The sequence below is a fragment of the Acomys russatus genome, chromosome 20 (assembly GCF_903995435.1).
Source record: "Acomys russatus chromosome 20, mAcoRus1.1, whole genome shotgun sequence".
Lineage (NCBI taxonomy): Eukaryota > Metazoa > Chordata > Mammalia > Rodentia > Muridae > Acomys > Acomys russatus.
In genome coordinates, this window is record NC_067156.1 from 14,282,454 (window position 1) to 14,303,228 (window position 20,775).

The 20,775-nt window shown below is 44.5% G+C and overlaps 1 protein-coding gene across 3 annotated transcripts in view; it reads left to right on the forward strand.

Annotated features, from left to right (window-relative positions):
- The window catches only part of Fhod3 (formin homology 2 domain containing 3), a 415,945-nt gene that overhangs the window by 382,287 nt on the left and 12,883 nt on the right, over window positions 1-20,775 (forward strand). For all 3 annotated transcript variants that reach the window (XM_051163630.1, XM_051163629.1, XM_051163631.1), the window contains 5 exons: window positions 3,483-3,641; window positions 10,325-10,507; window positions 13,728-13,847; window positions 14,943-15,104; window positions 18,028-18,218. In XM_051163630.1, the coding sequence (XP_051019587.1) occupies window positions 3,483-3,641; window positions 10,325-10,507; window positions 13,728-13,847; window positions 14,943-15,104; window positions 18,028-18,218 (815 nt within the window). The remainder of the gene's footprint in view (window positions 1-3,482; window positions 3,642-10,324; window positions 10,508-13,727; window positions 13,848-14,942; window positions 15,105-18,027; window positions 18,219-20,775) is intronic.

Here is a 20,775-nt window from a genome sequence, read left to right on the forward strand (position 1 = left end):
AAGTCCAGCTGCCCTGTAGTTAAGGCCTCCATGCCTGGAGCCTGGACAGCGAGTACTTTGTTTCTCTCGCCCTGACCAGTCTTGTGATTTGCTGAAGACGAGGGCATCGGTTGGCTGTCTTTAACCTTTAGTGAAAGAACTGAGACAGAAGCCACCATTCCTGTGGCCCAGAGCTCATCAATGGCATTGGAAGCCTTCTGGCCCTCCAGAGGGTACACTCTGTTCACATGATAAGTTCCCTTTTGAGAACTATGCATCCAAAAGCTGCTTGGGAAATGGGATGGTGAAAAGGAGCGATGAGTGCACCCATAAAGACAAGCAGCCAATTGGAAAAGAGACTGTTAGTCCCCAAATGTGGTGGCGCATGTCTGTTATCCCAGCCATTGGGACACTGAGAGAAAAGGATCATGGGTTGGAGGCCAGCCTGGGATACCAAGTGAGCTAGGAGACTCCCTAGCAAAAATCCTTTCTGTGAAACTAAAGCAGAGCAAACAAGACAGACCATTGGTGAGCTAGGCTGGTATCTTTGTCCATTTCTGCCTGTGTTCAGTTTTGGTTTCACTGACACATTCCATATGGCAGTCAAGAAGAGCAGGTCTCCTTAGGTGTGGCTTTGGTTTTTCTCACCTGTATGTCTGTCCCTGCTTTCTCCTTGACTTTTTCTTCAGGAGGAAGGTGTGAGTGAATCCTCCACAGGCATGCTGTTCACTTACAATGTTTGTTTCCTGTTCTGGTTACACAGGTAGCTTCTCTCTTTTGTGTTAGACTTTGGTCCAGAGACACCGTTCTTAGGGTCTTAGTGAGAGTGACCAGGGCTGTGCTGTAAGAGCCTTTCCTATGTCACTGCAGTGCTGCACTGACCTTTCACCCCTGTTGTCTCAGGGCTCCAGCTGAGTGGAGGATTGTACACACGCTCCATAACTAACCAGAAAGAGATTATTGGGGGCTAGAGAGATGGCTCAGCAGAAAAGAGCACTTGCTGGTCTTTCAGAGGACCTGGGTTTAGTTCCCAGTCCCCACATGGTGGCTCACAGCCATTCATAACTCCAGTTACAGGGAATCCAATGCCCTCTTATGACTTCAAAGGACACCAGTCATCCACATGATAGGCATACACACATGCAGGCAAAACACTCATACAAAAAAATAAAGAAATGTAAAAATATTTAGAATAATATTGTTGACTTTTTTTGTTTTTGTTTGTTTGTTTGTTTGTTTTTAGAGACAGGGTTTCTCTGTGTAGCCTTGGCTGTCCTAGACTCACTTTGTAGACCAAACTGGCCTCAAGCTCACAGTGATTCACCTGCCTCTGCCTCCCGAGTGCTGGGATTACAGGCGTGCGTGCACATGGTCTTTTATTAACTTCAGAATAGAATTTTTTCATCTTAAAATAAATCATAATAGAATTTTGATAGAATTGCTTTTTGAGACAGGTTGTATTAGTCAGAGTTCAATAGAACAGAGCGTATAGGATGAACTGTATTCCCCCTGCCCTTTCCCAGGCTGGGATGTTCTCGGTTGTTTCCTTCATGAAGAAATCTAAGTGTATTTATTCCCAAACACATAGTTAAGGACCTAAAGTGAGACTGTAGCAGGTGAGTAGGAAGGGCCTGGGAAGAGGCGCAGGACCCGTCTGTTTCTCCCCAACTCTAGTGTTATCCCCAGATGGTGCATCTGCTCCTGGGTTCAGAGGAGCCCTTCGGAGGACTCTTGATTGCAGGGTGTGGTTCGAGTTCCTCTCCCATGAGGGTGTGTGAGGTCTCTCAGGATACAGCTTCATCCAGCCTCATTCCTGACCCCTCCCAGCCTGAGCAGCAGGCTTACCTCCCAACTTTCTCCCTTGGGCCTGGCAGGATCCCAGATACTGCTAGGGCCCCAGTTGGAGAGTCTATTCTTGCAGACCTGAACTTTTCAATGAGGAACAGCTGCCCTGCAGTTCGAATCCTTGCTCAGTGAACACATGTTATCCCTGGGTGCATTTTTCTTCCAGAGGAACCACCCTCCCTTCATCATCTTTGCCACCAAAGAGTGATCCATGATTCAAAACAGCCATCTTCCCAGATGCCTTTGCGTGAAGGGAAGCCTGAGCAATTGTGGCGGCTTGCTGAAGCAGGCTCCTCCTATTTCTCTTCACTGCCACCTACATATAACTTCCTGACAGCTGAAGGGAAAAGTGGAGATAGCTTGTGTCATAGCTCTGGAGGAGCTCTGGCTTAGCTCCTCATATCCTGTGCTTATCTGTCAGGGCAGCCTTCATAAAATATACCATATAACAGGCTGGAGAGATGCTTTCACGTATTGTTCTTCCGGATGACTCAATTTCAATTCACGGCACCTACATGATGGCTCACAGCCATCTGTAACTCCAGTTCCAGAGGGTCTGATGCCCTCTTCTTAACTCCACAGGCACCAGGCTTGCATGTAGTATACAAACATACATGTAGCCATACCATACATACGCATAAAGTGAATATCATTTTTAAATGCTGTATACTCAGTGACATAAACAACAGAAATGTAGTTCTTATAGTTCTTGAGGCTGTAGAGTTCAAGGTAAAGATGGTAGCTGAGTTAGTTCTGCCAAGGACTTTCTTCCTGGCTTTCAGATGACTTCTTTCTTGCTGTGTGCCTGTAAGGAACACCAATTCATTTGTGAGAACAACTGAATTTGGGGAAAGGATTATAAGCATTGAGTTTCAAAGGCATACAAATGGAGTTCCAGCCACATGCTAGCCCCATGCTAGCCACAAGGATGAGGGAGGGCCAGGGTCTGCCTCTGAGGGAAAGCTACATCACAGGGTTCTATAAGGATGCCAGGACACCTGTGGTTCTCTGCTCTCCTCTTTGGTTCCAGTTGTGACTCATCTCTTCTTATCAGCACATGCCTTTTCTCTTACATAGGAGGCCCCACTCTGTCCTGTGTCAGGCAATGGAGTGCACAGGAAAGATGGGGGCACTCTGCTCTAAAGGGTGTGGAGCATTTGAATGTGAAATAGTGAGGGAAGCCCTGGGAAGGTTCATGAACCCAAGGGCTGACACACCAGCCACACTGAATGTCCTCCATAGCCAGTGTATTCACTGTTGTGAGCGCACTATATACACTGAGCCAACAAAGACCCATGCTAACACCGCACTGTACACAAGAAGGAGCTCTAAAAGGATGGGGGGGGGGGAGCAGGGTTTGCCCTTACACAAAAGTTTCCCCACTGAAGGAAAATCAATTTTATTTGTAGTGTGTTTGACTTGTGGAGTTCCATCCCTGACCCAAGCTTGGAGGCTGCTGAGTGCCTAAGCCTTGATCCATCTCGCTCTTCTCCTCCCCACCCCCACCCGTCTCTCCTGGGCTGAGTGGCAGCCAGTTCTTCCCTGAGCCGAATCTGGGCCATTTGTTTTCACCTCTAAATAAGGAGTGAGTCGGCTTCTCGTAATGAAGCCCAGGATGCCACATTAATCTTTTGATTTTTCCTTGTTTTATCACCAAGAAAACGGCTGCTGATGGCAAAAGGCAGGAGATCATCGTTCTGGATTCCAAGAGGAGCAACGCCATCAACATCGGCCTGACCGTGCTGCCCCCTCCAAGAACGATTAAGATAGCCATTTTGAACTTCGATGAGTATGCCTTAAACAAGGAAGGGATTGAGGTAAGACGAGTTCTATGAAGAATTGTTGGCATTGTGAAATGTGTGTCACATTAGTGCACTGAACATAACTTCTTTACTTGACTGGACTCTGAAAGATGTTAATGATTCTTAGATGTTTATTCTGGGCTGGGGTGACAAGTCACTTTGCCTGTGAAGTGCAGAGATGTTGGCTCACTTAGGGACCTCAACTCCAAGCAAGCTTTGCTTACCTCAGAATGGAAAAAGATCACCACTCGTCAATCTCCTTCCATGTCATGCCACATGTGTCCAGGAACACTTATAAGTTGTACTCTTCCGTTAGGTGCTGACGTCCACATGAGGACACTGTGTTTGTCTTACAAAAAGATGTGATCTGGAGCTAGGGATATGGCTCACTTACCATGCACAAAGCCCAGGTTTGAATCCCTAGCATGACACAGAGTGGATGTGATGACAGCACTAGCCTGTATTCTCAATACTTGATAAGTAGAGGCAGAAGGATCGAAAGTACAAGGCCATTCTCCATTACATAGGAACTTTGACGCCAGCTTGGGCTACATGAGACCTTGTGTCAAAAAGAAAAAACATTCTTTTTTTTTTTATGTTGTTGTATCTCTGGAGAAGAGATCAAGCCAACATAGGCTTTCATCCTTGCTCATCTGTTAAAGGTGGAGAAAAGTGAGTGGTAGATAGCCTAGTGGAGAATTTTTCTCTTGCTATGCAACAATTCCTGTCCCTTCACATGGTTGTGCTGTCCTGCCTCTGTGGGATGGCACCAGAATGTAGCAGGTGAAACCTCTTATCATAATGATGGAAGAGTGGAGGAGCTCCTGGGTAGCCTACCGATTTTCATCAGTGGGTAATATAACCTGGAGATAGCGCGGTAAGGACTGGGAATCTGGGACCCCATCCTTCTATCGGCAAGAAGCCTTCCACAACCGAGGTTTATTCATACACAGTCTTACTTGGAAAACGTGAACATGGATAGAAACAGTGAAAACTAACTCTAGGGGGAACATGAGCCTTTGGCAGAAAAGTCCACAGAGAAGGCGGCTTGGACCACAGTGCCAGGCTCACCCAAAGCCCTGGGTAGAGGAGAGGGCAGCGAGCATACAACATGTGCACAGTTTGGAGGCCAGCAGGGCAGCTCTACCTTGGCACTTTGGGAAGAAGAGACAATCGCAAGAAAAACTATCTACTGCAAAAAGCACTTGGTTGAACAGACAGTATCCCTGCCAAGCTCATGTTCATCCAGGAGGTGACCTCACTTGGAAAGATGGTTCCATTGGGATGCGCCATCAGTCTTCTGGCTGGTCTTCTTATGAGAGGAGGGACATTTGGACATGGACTGATGAGAGTGCCACTTGAATCAGAGAACATACGGAGGGAGTCACGGAATGGAAGGTCATGTGATGACAGAGGCAGAAATTATAGTGACGTGCTTGTGAACCAAGGGATGCCAAGGACTTTGTTGAGCACCATGCTGACCACCAGAAGCTAAGAGGCAAGGAAATGTTCTCCTCTCCAGCTTTCAAAGAGGCAGCTTGGGGCTCCTACTACCTTGATTTTTGAATGTCATGAGAGAATCAACTTAGGTCGTCTTAAGCCCCCCGCCCCCACTCTCCCGTTGGAACAACATTGTTACTATGGCAGCCCCAAGACATGTAACTAATACACTAGAGGCTAGTGGGATCCCCACACTGACCCACAGCCAGAATTGTTCACCTCCCCTAGGGAGTGAAAGCATTCCAGCCAAGAACCCCTGACTGAAGCTACCTCTACCTCCAAGGACTGCATATCCCTCAGCGTGTTCTCTTGTAACTGTGAAGACCATAGAATAAGCCTTCCTGTAGAATGTGCAATGTAGCATTCTCTGTCCCCTCCTCTCTATGACCACTATAGAAAATCTGCATCCATGTGCTGGGAAGGACCCAGAGATGGTCCTGGACTTCTGTTGTTCAAGAGTTAAAATGAGACCGGGAAGAAAATGCAATTGCCCACTTACAGACCTTTGCTAATAAGATTTACAGTTAATGCCCACAGGCCTTTAGCCAGACCCTCTGCTTCCTGGATACACACATTATGTCATGGCATTGTAGCTTCATAGGGCCGTTGGAAAGCTCTGTGCACTGAAACACAATTAGGATGTATTAAATGACATCCTGTGCCATTGCCTAGCAACTCATGGTATGAATCTGGATTTGTCATACAAATGTGAGTAGTTAACTCTATTAAGGAAGTGGTTTTCAGAAGAGTATTAAACTGTAGGAAGCTATTTTAAGGTCATCTCTAGAGAGCATCAGTAGTTTTTTTTTTTTTCAGTAAAATGCACAAAATGATCACAAATAGAAGTGATCACAAAAAAAGTAAATGTTCCTTCTTTTCCCCCTTTGCTTCTCTGATTTTTAGAGTATAGTCCACTTAAAAAGGAATACAATACAGTGGTATTTAATGATATTTAACTTGGCTCACTTTGGCTGTCAGACCCAGCATCCTCTGAGAAGCAGAAATTTCCTTTAACCATCTGTGCTGCAGTATCACTCTAAGGAGTTTGTATTGCCCAAGGCCTGTCCTTAGTTGGCTTTATGGGTGCTGGATGTAGGTGAGTTGGCTCCTGGAGCTGTGTAGGCAGCTCAGGGAGCCAAAGTGCTCCGAAGATGAAGCACCACTGTTCTTTCTGTTCATAGTGTTTGCACTGCAGATGAGTGTCCATGGACGGTGGCGCTCCTGCTGGAACATGCCGGGCAGCGCCTAGCAGCTCCTCTTGGGAGAGCTTCGACAAATCCTTTAAACTGTGCTGCAAACAATAAGCTCTTGCACCAATATGCTGCCTCAGCGTGCTCATGAGAATAAAAGGAGATATACCACCGGGGTTACTCAGAGAATTGGTTTTTAAAGTTGCTGTATGAGAGTCAGTGCTTGGATAGAATGCCATTTTATCAGAATATGCAAACTGTTTACAAACTAACTCCGGCTGAGCTTTCCCAAGACCCTGCTGCTATACCTATATTCTTGTAGTATATTCTTCACCACCCTGGCTAGGATTCTGTCAAAATGAACAAGTAAAATCATTACTGCCATGTCTCGTCTGCAGGTAAATGAAATGACCAAAGAACCTAGCGTTTAGGTCCACAATAAAACAGATACTTGCATTGTTTTACTTTGGATGGTACCTTCTGCTACCAAAACAAATATAGTTACTGTAGTACTTCAGGGACAGTGTTTAGAAGAGTGGTTTTCAATCTGTGAGTCATGACCCCCCCCCCCTCAACAAACCTCTATCTCCAAAAAAATACTTTCTCTGTGATTCATAACAGTAGCAAAGTTACTGCTATAAAGTAGCAACAAAAATAACTTTATGGTTGGCTAGGATCACCATAGCATAAGGAGATATATTATAAAGGCTTGCAGCATTAGGAAGGTTGAGAGCCACTGGCCTAGAAGAAAGTGAAGAAAAAGTCAGGATATTAGATTTTGGTCTTGTTCGATGTTTGTTTTCCTACAAAACCATGTGGTGATTAAAAAAAAAAAACTGTCAAAGAACCTACTAACGTGGCAAGAGTGTGCCTTAAGCCTTGTGTTCTTCTGCATCGTTTCTGATGGAGGAAAAAACCATCAGCTCACAGGAAGAGGCCCTGCCCTGCTGTTCCCCTGCCCTGTAGCCACCATTATTGACAGTGATGTAAAGGGAGGAGAAAATAAACCAACCAATGCTAAGCTTACACTCCCCCATGCAGAAGAAATGGCTGAGTTAGAGAGGGGAAGAGCAAAGGAGAATGCTTGGTTCTTTCCTCAAAGGGCAAAGCAGCAACAAAGCTTACAGGAACATGTCTCCTGGAGGTTATAAAAGGTGTCGGCGAGTTTTTGTTTTGAAATTCCTGCTGTGGCTAGAACACTTAACATTAAGCATTGTGAAAATTAAAGTGTACATTTTTACTAAGTGCTTTGAGAATTAATTGAGTTGAGTCATAGATGTTTTCAGAGTGTTATCTGCTTGAATTGTTTGGAGAGGTTCTAAGAAACAAAAAGCTGATTTTTGGAGGACAGTGTGACCTAGAGAGTTCTGACTAAATCTCTCCTGATGCTCACGTTCTGCCCATATAACTGCAACCTGTAGCCAGAATGAAGAACACTTTGGAAGGGGATGCATCTGAGTTTTTGCCAGGTGTCACTTTCTGCAGCGTCACTCTGACCATGGCTTAGAATATGCATCTACGACATAGCTGTTCTGATGAGCTAACGCCAGCCCTCCCCACCTGTTACCACTCATCAAGTTCAGGGCTTCATCTACCAAGAGACACCCTGATGCATCTGTGGGTTAACATGTCCATATTTGATAATGGCTGTTCATTTTCTGATTTAAAATTTTTTCAAAATTGGAGTCACTATAGTAGAAAGTTGACTGGGAGGAGTTGTATCTCCCACGCTGTCCTTCTGTAGTCCCAGCCCCTGGCAGCAGAGATGCATTTAGCATCACTGGGGTTTTCTGGTTTTGAGACTGCCATGGAATCTCACAGCGGAGAGCCTGTAGAGATTGACTTCTTTCACTCAACATGACAGACAACTTTGAGACTTGCAAGTCTCACACATGCTCTAGAGTAGTGGTTCTCAACATTCCTAATGCTGTGACCCTTTAACACAGCTCCTCATGGTGTGGTGACCCCAACCATACAATTACTTTGTTGCTACTTCATAACTGTAATTTTGGTACTTCATGAATTGTAAATATCTGTGTATTCCGATGGTCATAGGTGACCTGGTGAAAGGGTTGCTCAAGCTCCAGGTTAACAACCTGTACTCTATATAGCATCTTGATGCTGCCACAGAGGTCTGTTCCATTCTGGAGATGTACCTCACCGTGTTTACCTGTTTATTCACTAAAAATATTTATCTTGACACAGATTTGGGCCATTATGAATAAGCAACTACAAATGTTTTAGTAGTTTCTATGAATATGTTTTCATTTTTCTAGAGTCATAGGGCAACCTCTATGTTGAATAACTTACAGCTTATGTTTTCATTCTCTTTACAATGAAAAAATTGACCAGGATGTGGTTTACTTTATCAGCTTTTTATTAGGGAAATGTTTTGCCTACCATGTATCACAAAGATTTTTCTTGTTTCTTTCCAAATTTTTATGGTATTACATTTTACTTTTAAACCCATAATTCATTTTGAGTTATTTTATGTGTAAAGGAGAATTAAGTTGAGGGTTTTGTTTTGTTTTGTTTTTTGTAAAACATGGAATCTAGTTGTTTTAATACCACTCATTGGAAATTGTATTCTTTCTCCGTTGAATAGACTTTCACTTTTGTTTAATAGACCATATTTGTGTGCCCATTTCTGTACTGTTCTGCCCCATTGATTAATATATAATATTTATGTTATATATGATATATATATAATTATTATAATTACTATGATTCCATAGTTCTTCAAGTTGGGCAGAGTGATATTTCCAAGGTCATCATTTACAATTCACCATGGTTGTTCTGTTTCTTATTCCTTAGTATATAGCTCCTAGGACCAGCTTGTCTGTTTATATAGAGAATTATGTTGGTCTTTTGGTTGGAACTGAGTTAAATCTATAGATATAGATCTGTCTGGGAAAAGACAGCATCATGATTATAGGTCTCAGGCCATAAACACAGTATTGCCCTCCAGTGACTTAGATCTTCTTTGGTTGTTTTTATTAGCATTTTCTAATTTCCAACATATAGAGCCTATACAGTATTTACTGTATTTGTGACTTGTACAGTTCATCATAAACAGCATTTTAAAATGTGCCCATCATTACTATGTAACAGTCAAGTAGGTTTTGTGTGTTGGCCATGCACCGTCAAATATCATCCAACCCACTTATGTGTTTTAGAAACATTTTTGTATGTTGTTAATAATTCTTTACATAGACCATCATAGCCTCTGTGAACATGGGAACGTGGACAACTCTTTCTTTTTCTTGTCTCTTCTCTCTCTCTCTCTCTCTCTCTCTCTCTCTCTCTCTCTCTCTCTCTGTGTGTGTGTGTGTGTGTGTGTGTGTGTGTGTAGGAGAGGAAAGGGTTTCTACACAGTGTTAAAATAGAAGTTATAAGGATAGATAAGAATTTTTTTCTCTTTTAAAAATGTAATGAATTAAGCATTTGAACCTGTAAGAATCAATGATTCTAACATCTTTTGTCCTTTTGCTATTGTACAACTAGCTTTTACCAGAAGCTAAGAGAAACAGAAAGATAAGCTGTTTTCTTCATTGAACAGTTTATATAGTACTGAGTTTTTCATCGGACTTATGTTTGATATTAAAGTATTGTTTTTCTGTTAACTTCAGTTAAAATTTATAATTGAAACACATGAAAGTTGATCTGACTTTTTTCTGAACAGTTCATTTTTGTGATCTGTTACATAAGCCCATGAGCTGTGCAACCAAGCGCACGTTCTCGACACATGCTGCTGTCTCCCGTAGGGAGCAGGAAGCTATTCTCCAACGTGCTATCTTCTTTTCCTCACTTATCAATCCCTGTCCTTTCCTGGAACACCACTTAAGCACAAGGCTTAGAAGGCCTGGAATAGGATACTTAGAGTTTACAGGTTATAATAACGTAACGTTTCTAACTACCTGCTAGGAAAATCATAACAGAAATTTGAAAACATTGCAGGAGCAGAGTCCATTACTAACAAAGAGTTATTACATCCTCCTCTCCTTCTAGAAAATTCTGACCATGATTCCATCTGAAGAGGAGAAGCAGAAGATCCAGGAAGCTCAGCTGGCTAACCCCGAAGTGCCCTTGGGCAGCGCGGAGCAGTTCCTCCTCACACTGTCCTCCATCAGTGAGCTCTCAGCCCGGCTCCACTTGTGGGCATTCAAAATGGATTATGAAACCACGGAAAAGGTAGGCAGGTCATGAGGGGGGGCACCCCACATCCCAGTGCTGCCCAGTGGGTTTTACACTCAGTGACAATGAAGCTGGCAAAGCCTCATTCTTGACACAGAGTTTGGAGGGTGACCTCATGGCGATTGTGCCTCTCACACTGGGTGGTGTGCATTGCAGCTGTACTAGGTGGTGAGAGTCTTCACGACACCAGCCTCAGACACATGATTATATATAGCAAATAAATTATTTATTTATTTATTTATTTATTTATTTTAATCAAGTATTTTCAGACTGCGTTTTCAGTGTAGAAAATATAGAACAGCATCATGTGGAAAACTAGCATCATTCCACCTGGTGATAAAAACCCAGATTTAGGGGTTTGGCAGTTGGCAGCTTTATGGGTACCTTTGAGGGAGCATTAGCAGCTGCTTTTCTCACTGCTGTGACCAAATGGCTGGCAGGAACCTCCTATGGGAGGAGAGTTTTGTTAAGGCTCATGATTTCAGAGGGTCAAGTCCATCATGAAGGGAGCATCTTGACGATGAGTGGGACAGCTCCATCCATGCCAGCAGCAGAAGCTTGAGGTGACAGACAGAAAATGGAATTGTGTGAGGGCCAAAAAGCCAGACACAGAAGTTGCGTGTCTGTGTCCTATGATAAGACACAGGAGAATCTCTGGGAACTTGCAGGGGCAGATGCCTGACAGAGTTTGGCCTTTGACTCACAAACATGCATACACACACACACACACACACACACACACACACACACACACATGTTGGGGAAGGAGGGATACAAATGGGAAAGGTACTGGGGACTCCTCCTAAATAGAAAGACATAGACATCCTTTCTGCACTGAGGTGTGCTGTGTGACTTCCCTAGAGAGCCGTGAATAAATATCTATCTCAGATAGCAACAGCAGACCAAAGAAAGATTTCGACTCAAGTCTAACTCAGTGAACTAGAGTTCACTCTGGTGAGTAACTCAGGGTTACTCACATGAAGGTGGGTCAGGGGTTACTTATAAGAACTTAGATAGCCAGGCACAGTGGCAAGTGCCTTTAATCCAAGCACTCGGGAGGCAGAGGCAGGCGGATGAGTTTGAGGCCAACCTGGTCTACAAAAGCAAGTCTAGAACAGCCAGGACTGTTACACAAAGAAACTCTGTCTCAAAAAAAAAAAAAAAAAAAAAAAAAAAAAAAAAAAAAAAAATCTTGAAAAAAAAAAAAGAACACAGATACACAGATAACTCCCAGGGAGTTACAGTACTGTGAAGCCCATCCCAGCATAGGTATTTCTGGAGAGCCTTGCCCCATGCCAATGCGCAGAAAGCTGGAGATGTGTCCTTTTCCCCAGGCGTTATTACTGCTTATGTAACTTGGGGAAAGGCCATGTGAACCTTGTGTTTTAGGAGTTTCCTGAGACTTGTAAGTTTTGGGAACTTCTTGTGTCTCTCTGTTAGTGGTAGTATTTTGATCTGGAAGGAGACATTACACAACAGGTCAGTGGACATGCTCCTGTGTGCTGAACAGGGGCCAATGGAGACTGGACGGTGAACTTCAAGGAGCTTAGTACCAGAGGAGATGAAGACTGGGGCCCAGGAAAGTTTACATGGATCTGTTCTGGAGAAGAGCTAGCTGTCTGATAGTGAGTCTGGGAGGCTTGGAGGAAATTTTCTAGTACAAAACTCTGAAACCAAAACACACATAAAAATCTACTAACTTTTTGAGGATCAAAATGATGCCACAGTAAAAATTTCATACCTGACCTCATGTGACAGGTCACAGATGAAGCAAAGGTACATTAAAAGTACTGTTAAATTTGGTATGAAATTAGCTTCTGCCTATGTTGTAATGGGTGTGTTACGATGCCTGAGTGAATTTCATTCTTATATCTCTGAGGTGTCTTACTAGGTATATTCAAATATCACAAAATATAAAACACTTCTGAGTCCTGTATATTTTGAATATGGGATTTTATTTAACCCAGTCTACATCTGAACACATGGAATCAAGCAGGAACGAAGTCACCCCTGTGGCTGCTAGGTGACGGCTATAACTCAATTGTGAAACCATTTGGCACACATAGGTGACTCCTATGTGTCAGCAAAGTAGGATGACTGGGGAGGGGAGGGAAGCGATGTGTAACTAGCTATGATTGGGGACTGGCAAGGCAAGGCTGCTGGAGAGGCTAAGGTTGAACCTCCCAGTGTGGGCCTTCCTTCAGGCAAGTGACAGACTTCATAGGTAGAGCCCAATAAGGCTGCAGGGCAGGCTAAATTCTGAGGGAGTGAGAGAAACAAGAAGTGTGGCTTTCAGATGTGCCCAGTCCAAAGCTCACGGGCTTTACACACTCCAGGATAGCTATGATTATTCCTCAAGATAAATTCTTAAATGTATTTAATTTTTAAAAAATTTTTATTTCATGCATATTGGTGTTTTGCCTGTATATATGTCTGTGTAAGGGTGTCAGACCCCTGGAACTAGGCTTACAGACAGGTATGAGCTGCCATGTGGGTGCTGGGAATTGAACCCAGGTCCTCTGCAAGAGCAACCAGTGCTCTTAACCGCTGAGCCATCTCTCCAGCTCTGTATTTACATTTTAAATTAAAATTTTAAATGTATTTAAAATTGTGTGTATATGTATGTGTGTTAATGTGGTTCTTGAGTGTGAACTTTGTAGATGACAACGCCATGTCACAATGTCAACAGATTGAACATACCTCAGGCTAAGAGGTGGTAAGTGTGAAGATCTAGAGGGGACAGGAGGAGACTGAGGTGGTCCAGAGGCTGTGAGGACAGTGTGTACAGTCATCTGCCTGCAAAGAAAAAAGACAAAGAGGAGCCTGTAATGCTGGTGCTGAGGGAGCATGGAAAGAAAGATGGCTTTTAAGTCAGCCATAGCTGGTGGGGGAGAGTGACAAGTGTGACCTGAGGGCCCGGCTTGAGCATGGATGGTGCACAGGACCAGGGGACATAGAGCAAGACCATCTTCCTTCCACCATGAGCACCACGTGGCCTTCATTGTGGTGTCTGGGGTAGACCAACTCCCTAACTCTCTCTCTCTCTCTCTCTCTCTCTGTGTCATATCCAGGACCAAATGCCTGTCACACAAGTTATCCGTGCTGGGGATTATTGCTTAGTGGTTATTACTTTAGACCACGCAAACCTGGAAGGGGGAAAAAAGGAAGCCAAAATGTGTATTCTTGCTCATCCTCCTCTTTCTTTTTTATCTGAAAGGAAGTGGCCGAGCCACTCTTGGACCTGAAGGAAGGAATAGACCAGTTGGAGAACAATAAGACTCTGGGCTTCATCCTGTCCACTCTCCTCGCCATTGGGAACTTTCTAAATGGAACTAACGTAAGACTTCCTGCCCTTACTTCCTGGCCGCCTTCATCGCAGTCTCTGCCATCATCTGCCTATGGAGCTGTACCTTCGATTCCCTGAAGCAGTAGAACAGGCAGCTCTCATGTCTTCTTGCTGAAATATCAGGGGCCATTCACTCATTTGAATATGAGCTCTAATATAAGAAAGCTTCATTCAGAGGAAGGACAGCAAGTAGCCAAGAAGAGACTTGATACCCTATGAGAATATATAGGGGGACGTAATCCCCCTCAGGAACAGTCATAGGGGAGGGGAATAATGGGAAAATGGGGGGGGGGAGAGGAATGGGAGGATACAAGGGATGGGATAAACATTGAGATGTAACAAGAATAAATTAAAAAAAAAAAAAAAAAAAAAAAAAAAAAAAAAAAGAAAGCTTGAAAAATACATACATAAAATAAATGAACAGGTTAACAGAGAGCACAGCTAGTCTGAAAAATTAACATCAGGGCGTTTTCATCCAGAGAGATTCTTTTTTTTTTTCCCCCTCTAAGCGTATCACTCAAATACTTGGGCTTATACACATTCTGGTGTTCTTTTAAAAATTCACTTTGTTTTTTATTATGTGTGTGAGCGTGCACACATGCATACAGGTGCCCATGGAAACTAGAGGCTTTGGATGCCTTGGATCTAGAGTTATCAGCCAAGTTATGAGCTGTCTAGTGTAGGAACTGTGATCCAACTGGCCCTCTGTAAAAGCTGGATGCACTCTTAACAACTGAGCCATTTTTCCAGGCCTGATGTTTTAAAAGGCAAACTTTTGGTAGCTGCTGTTGGCCTGATTCTGTCCTGATTCTGACCATTCAGTGATGGTCAGAGGTAAAAGAAGCCATTGTTGTTGTTGGTGGTGTGTGTGTGTGTGTGTGTGTGTGTGTGTGTGTGTGTGTGTGTGTGTGAAAGCCCTGTCAGTCAAAGCCCTGGGAGGTGGTGGAGGTAGTGGCTGCTCCAGTTTAGGCAGCAGAAGAGGAAGGAGAAACTAAACGTCGGGCTACCGTAGTTGGACAGCGGTTCTAACTGTCTGCACTGTGAGAGGCCCTATGTGATACTTGTTTTTCTCATGTCACCACACAGGCCAAAGCATTTGAGTTAAGCTACCTTGAGAAGGTTCCAGAAGTCAAAGATACAGTGCACAAGCAGTCACTTCTCCACCATGTGTGCACCATGGTAGTGGAAAACTTTCCAGACAGCTCAGATCTGTACTCAGAGATTGGGGCCATCACCAGGTCAGCCAAGGTACGTCCACGGACTTGGAGGAGCTCGCCTCGTGGGCCCCACTGTTGGGTCTTCTGCGTCATCTCAGAGGCATACAGCCTCTGTTAGGCCATTCAGTGCTACCTGCACCGCCTGCTCTGGAGTTCACAATTATGATTCATTTCATGCCATTTCTAATGAACTTTTAAGATTCTTTTTCCTATCTCCGGTTCTTGGTCAGATTCTTTCCTACTGAGGTATGTGGGGCAAGCCTGCCGTGCAAGCCTCACTCCTGCATCCAGTGGTGAGAGTGTTACTTTCCAGACTATTCTTTCCAATGTTGCAGATCTTCAGCACGCTGTAGGTAGGCAAGCATGTCAAAAAGATGCCATCGGGTGCTTCCTGGGAGATTCTGTAGTACCCAGAGTGAGATCTTGTGTCAGAAACCTGAGTGTGCCTGGCCCCAATACTCAGAGATTGCCCGTTCCAATGATCTTACACACAGGGAACATTTTTATAGGGCTATAAACAGTATCTGGCTTTGGACCCTCAGCTGCAGGCTCTTAAAGTAGAGAGTTGATATCTTTGTGAGAATATGGCTGCTTAGAGAAGAGCCCACTGCAGTATGTGGTCACTCAGCTGCCTGCAAGGTAGGGGGACTACTGAGGTAGAGCAATACCTGCAGGAACCCAGCTGCAGCAAAATGGGGAGAAATGAAGCTACAGATGCCCGGAAACTTGTGAGGTGGGCAGGAGTCCATAAACAGGGCACCAAAGCCAAACCTCTGTAGAGGAATTTTCTGGAAATTCAGTGGGCATGGTACAAGTGGGACGTGTTAGGGTATGCTGGAGTCGAGCATGAGATGGCCTGGAGAGCAGAGTAGCTAAGAGGTAGAGGATCTCTCTTCTCTGCCACCCACTGGGATGGCATGTGACCTAGTAGCGGGGCCCTCTTTCGTCAGCCACAGGAGTTACAGTCTGCCAGTCCACCAAGCAAAGTCCTTCGGCTGACTTCATGGTGTACCTGCCCTGAGGCAAAAAGAGGCCTAGCTAGTGCTTTTCCAGCCCTGGCAGAACTCACAGAAGGCTTCTCAGAACAGAGGGGATGCATGGCACACAGTTTGGTGGTGGGCACTGGGCTGTGGTCTTTATATGTATGGAGTGTCCTAAACAATGCAGAAAGCCCCTCAGATGGTTCCTCAGCCACTGCTGTACCACCTCAGCAAGTCCTTCCTCGGCCAGGAATTCAAGACAAAGTCAGCCTGTCTAGATGCCCTTTCTTTTGACCCTCTCTCCAGGGCCACCCAGAGCAAATGGGTTCTATTTGGTTCTACCCAGGGTCTTCTCCAGCTGGAGCTGGCTAATAACCAAAGTGAGCCTAACGCAGAATTCCCGACATCAGGCCAGATTCCAGTGGGCTGTCCCGGGCCCTCCTCAATACCAGGCCTTTCCCACATGCCTACTAGACATTTAGTTGTTGTTTAAATGAAATTTGAATGGTGTATCCTTGCCTACATATTGACCACCCAGGCCCAAACGGCCCATAGCAGTTGCTCTAGATGACGGCTGTTCCAGATCCCGTATGTCTTGCGACAGGAGACCATGAGACCAAAGGCAGCTATCTGCTGCCTTTTGCTAAACTTCAAAGAGCCTTTGTATCTCCATAGCCTTAAGCCCTTCTCAGGCCCTGTCCTGCTTTCTTGGCCTCAGGGATCCTCTAAGCTCTCAGTCTTTCCCCCACCATGGGTAGAGATCCTCTCACACAGATCTGCCACTGTTGATGTGATCCCTTCCATTGTCTTTTGAGGCTGAGGTTGCACAATGTACGATCACTCCCGCCAACCCTGTCTGCCTAGTCCCCTTTAGGTCCTGCTCTCTCTTCATCCTGACCAGTGGCAGCTCACCTCCTTGATGGATTTCTCGTTCAGACTTCTGTCTCCCTTTCACCTTCTCCCACTGCCACTCACCCCTTGTCCCTCCTGGTGCCCCCGTCCCCATTCAGCCCAGCTCGCCTTATTTATCTAGCTCTTTTCCAGTCCCCTTCTAGGTTTTTCCCATTTCTCCTCTCGTTCTACTAAAGCTGGCCCTCAAGTGTATTTTTTTTTCCCCTGGACATGACCATAGAAAGGCTCATACAGAGTTGCTCACGTCATCCCAGACTCTTTGCCCTTCCCAGAATACTTGTTCAATCTCTGTCTCATAAGTGTCTGTGCAGGTAGAGCTTGCATAAACTCTCAGGATCTCACGCCTCTCCACCTCCCCATCTGCAGACCCTGAGGGTGCTGTAGACCCCTCAGAGCTTGGCCTGTGGGATGAGGCTACTTGGTGACACTGACTCACTTGCATCCTGCACTTGTCACTGTCTACTCATTGTGCTATCTGTATACTTAGTACCCAAAACAGCGAGTGCTGTGCACCAGGTACTCCTTGAGTGTTAGATGAATATATGAGTGATGGATGGATCCAATCATTTTTCACATAAATTGTAAGTTTTGGTAAAGAGAAGTCAGCTGCCCATTGCTGGCTGAGCATAGTTAGAGCCTCCCATGACAGGGGGACGTTCTTCCGTCTTAGTAAAATATTAACCCGAGAGAACAAGAGGACCCTGAAAAGGTTTATGAGACTTCTTTGCAGCTCATCTTGTACTAGGTTCCTTCACTTCATGTCTGAATTTACAGTTCCCAAAGATTCTTACATTTCTTCCCAAACAAGGCAAGAAAAGGTGGCTTGTGCACTGGGTTCACAGGGAGAACAGTTTTATCACTAAACAACTTGACATGGAGACAATGAAAAATACACATGGGAATCGTTTTTAGGCCATAAATATGTTTGTATTTTAAGATGTAAATTCGGTTTGGATGCCTGTTTCCTTCCACAGGCACCTTGGGCTCTGGTCTCAGGCTGCCATCCAGCTCTTTCACGCCTTTGCTGTGCTCTCTCTCCCCCCTCCCCCTCCCGATTTTCAGGTTGACTTTGATCAGCTTCAAGATAATTTATGTCAGATGGAGAGAAGATGCAAAGCCTCATGGGATCACCTCAAGGCAATCGCAAAACACGAAATGAAGCCAGTTTTAAAACAACGCATGTCGGAGTTCTTAAAGGACTGTGCAGAGCGAATTATAATTTTAAAGATTGTTCATCGGAGGATAATTAATAGGTATGTGTCCTGAAGAGCTAATGGAAAATAAAAATATACCATGCACAGGGATTAGGAGGTTACATTTACAAACACATCACTGTGCATTCTAGGCACATAGCAGCTACTCCTGTGCACTGGTGTCTAGATATCTATGTATGCAAAACAGTGTCATTCAATCTTAACTGGAAGGAATGCAGGGGATAATTTAGTGTACAAGTCCCCCTTGACCCAGGAACTGCTTTTGTAAGATTTCTGGCAAATTGCTTCTTCTCTGCGACCTCTGGAGCCATTTCACAAAGAGTGCACTCCTCTGCGAGGCTGTTGTCTGTGTTAGCAAAGTTCTCTTACATCTGGCCTATACTCAGCCTTCTGATGATGCTCTCCTGTATTTTCTCTCCAGCACTTGTGCTTGAGTGTGGGCTGTTCCTTACCACAGGGACTCTCCTCTGTACCAACCATCCTCAGCCACAGGGTCTAGGAGGTCCCCCGGAGTCGTGATTTACTTCCGAGGAGGCTGGCTCAGGTGTAGTGGGTCTAGTATGGCTCTGTGCCTATCTGTGTCACATCCTTTTAAACCGTAGATGCATAGAGTCTGGTCTTGCCACCTTCCCGGCAAGGACGGGGTTGTCTTTCACGAGCCCCCACTTTCTTCTGTGCTTCATCATCACAGTGTATGGACTTAAGAACATCCCCATCCTTCCTTCTTTTTCTTCTTTATTCAACTCCTCCTTTAATCATTCTTAAGCCCATGTAGGACTTTCTAAAACCTGATGCTCTTATCTTCCCACAAGCCACTCCTTCTTGTGGCATTTCCTCTTTTGATGAACATACTTCCTCAGGCTTTGTGTGATAGACACGTGTATAGTGTCTGTGTGTGTCCGTGTGTGGGAGCCAGAGGTCAATGTCAGACATTGTCCTCGGTTGCTCTTCCCCAGCCTCTCACTGGACACAGAGTTCACTGCTGAACTTGATGAACAGACTAGCAAGCCTCAGAGATTCTCCAGTGTCTGTCGCCCCAGTGCTAGCATTACAATCACATACTGGTATGCTCAGCTTTTTTGTGGGTATAAGGGCTCTGAGCTCACTGAAGCTCAAACTGCAAACACTTTACTTACTGAGCCATCTCCTGAACCTCTTTCTTAGCCTTGGTGGCAACTACTGAGAAAAGGTGGGGAAGGGATAAAAGTGCAGGCAGGACAGCAATGTAATATTATTTCTAGGTTGATGGTTCCTTATTAATTAGTGTTTTTGGAATTAAGCTGCTTAACCCACTAACTACACCTCATCCAACTGGATCTCAACTACATTATATTGCCTCTGTACAGGAGAATATTATAAGATTCAGGTAGTACTATGCTTTTGACATGGTATATAAAAGGGAAGGAAGAAGATGTGGTCAGGTTTGAATCTTTATTCTTTTTATTATGTAAGTGGTTAGCAACCTTTAAAAATATGAAAAGAAACAATCTCCATTTGGGATGTTGTAAAACCAGAGCAAATTCATGAAAGTCTTATAAAGTTTTTGTGCCTGCTTCTACTAACCATTTTGTCGAAGACAGATTAAAAATGTGTTTCATTGATAAAGCCATTCCTTATGATGTGTTTGCTTGAATCGATCCATTCAAGGTAGTCATGTTAATGATGTCTTGTCTGACATGAGCTCACAGATCTTCACTATTGGGCATCCCGTTGGGGGTGACCAGGATGGACTAGAAATTCACTATAGCTATGGTTGGTACTGAAAGTTCCATGACTGACAGGAGGTCCTAGGTAGCGTCCAGGGTAAGCATCCACACTTTAGAACTCTTGGTTCAAATGAAGTCTTTAGTAGGAGCCTGGATTATGGGACTGATTAGAGCAGGAATCCATTGCTAACCTGGGTGGACTAGAACTGAGCCTTATTGCTTTGCTTCACGTCCTTAAACACTGGCCAGAAGCATAACCTAGAGTAGTTCTTTCACCCCACATATTTGGAAATAGATCCCAAAAAAGGGGGAGGGGAGAAGGAAAAGGAAAAGAAGGAGAAGGAGGAGGAAGAAGAAGAAAGAAGAGGAGGAGGAGGAGCAGCAGCAGCAGCAGCTTAGAATGCATAACACTATTTTATGATGTAGAGCAGTCTACATGTAAACACCTTCAGATCAGCCGGGCAGTGGTGGCGCACGCCTTTAATCCCAGTACTCGGGAGGCAGAGGCAAGTGGATCTCTGTGAGTTCGAGACCAGGCTGGTCTACAAAGTGAGTCCAGGACAGGCAAGGCTACACAGAGAAACCCTGTCTCAAAAAACAAAAAACAAAACAAACAAAAAAACAAAACAAACAAAAACAAAAAACAAAAAAGAAAAGAAAAAGAAAGAAAGTTATGGTTGCACAACTGTTGCTTCAGGCAATACTTGGTTTTCAAAACTGTTGTCTGTCATAGGAAATCTTGTTTTTTGGTTGATGGTACCTGCACATTTGTTTTTAATCTTATCCTGCTGCCCTAACAGCCTGACTCACTCCATGGGTGATGTGTAAACTCACACATTCGCATGGATTCATCAGTTAGCCGTTACTGTGAAAGGCAGTAAGAGAAAGCA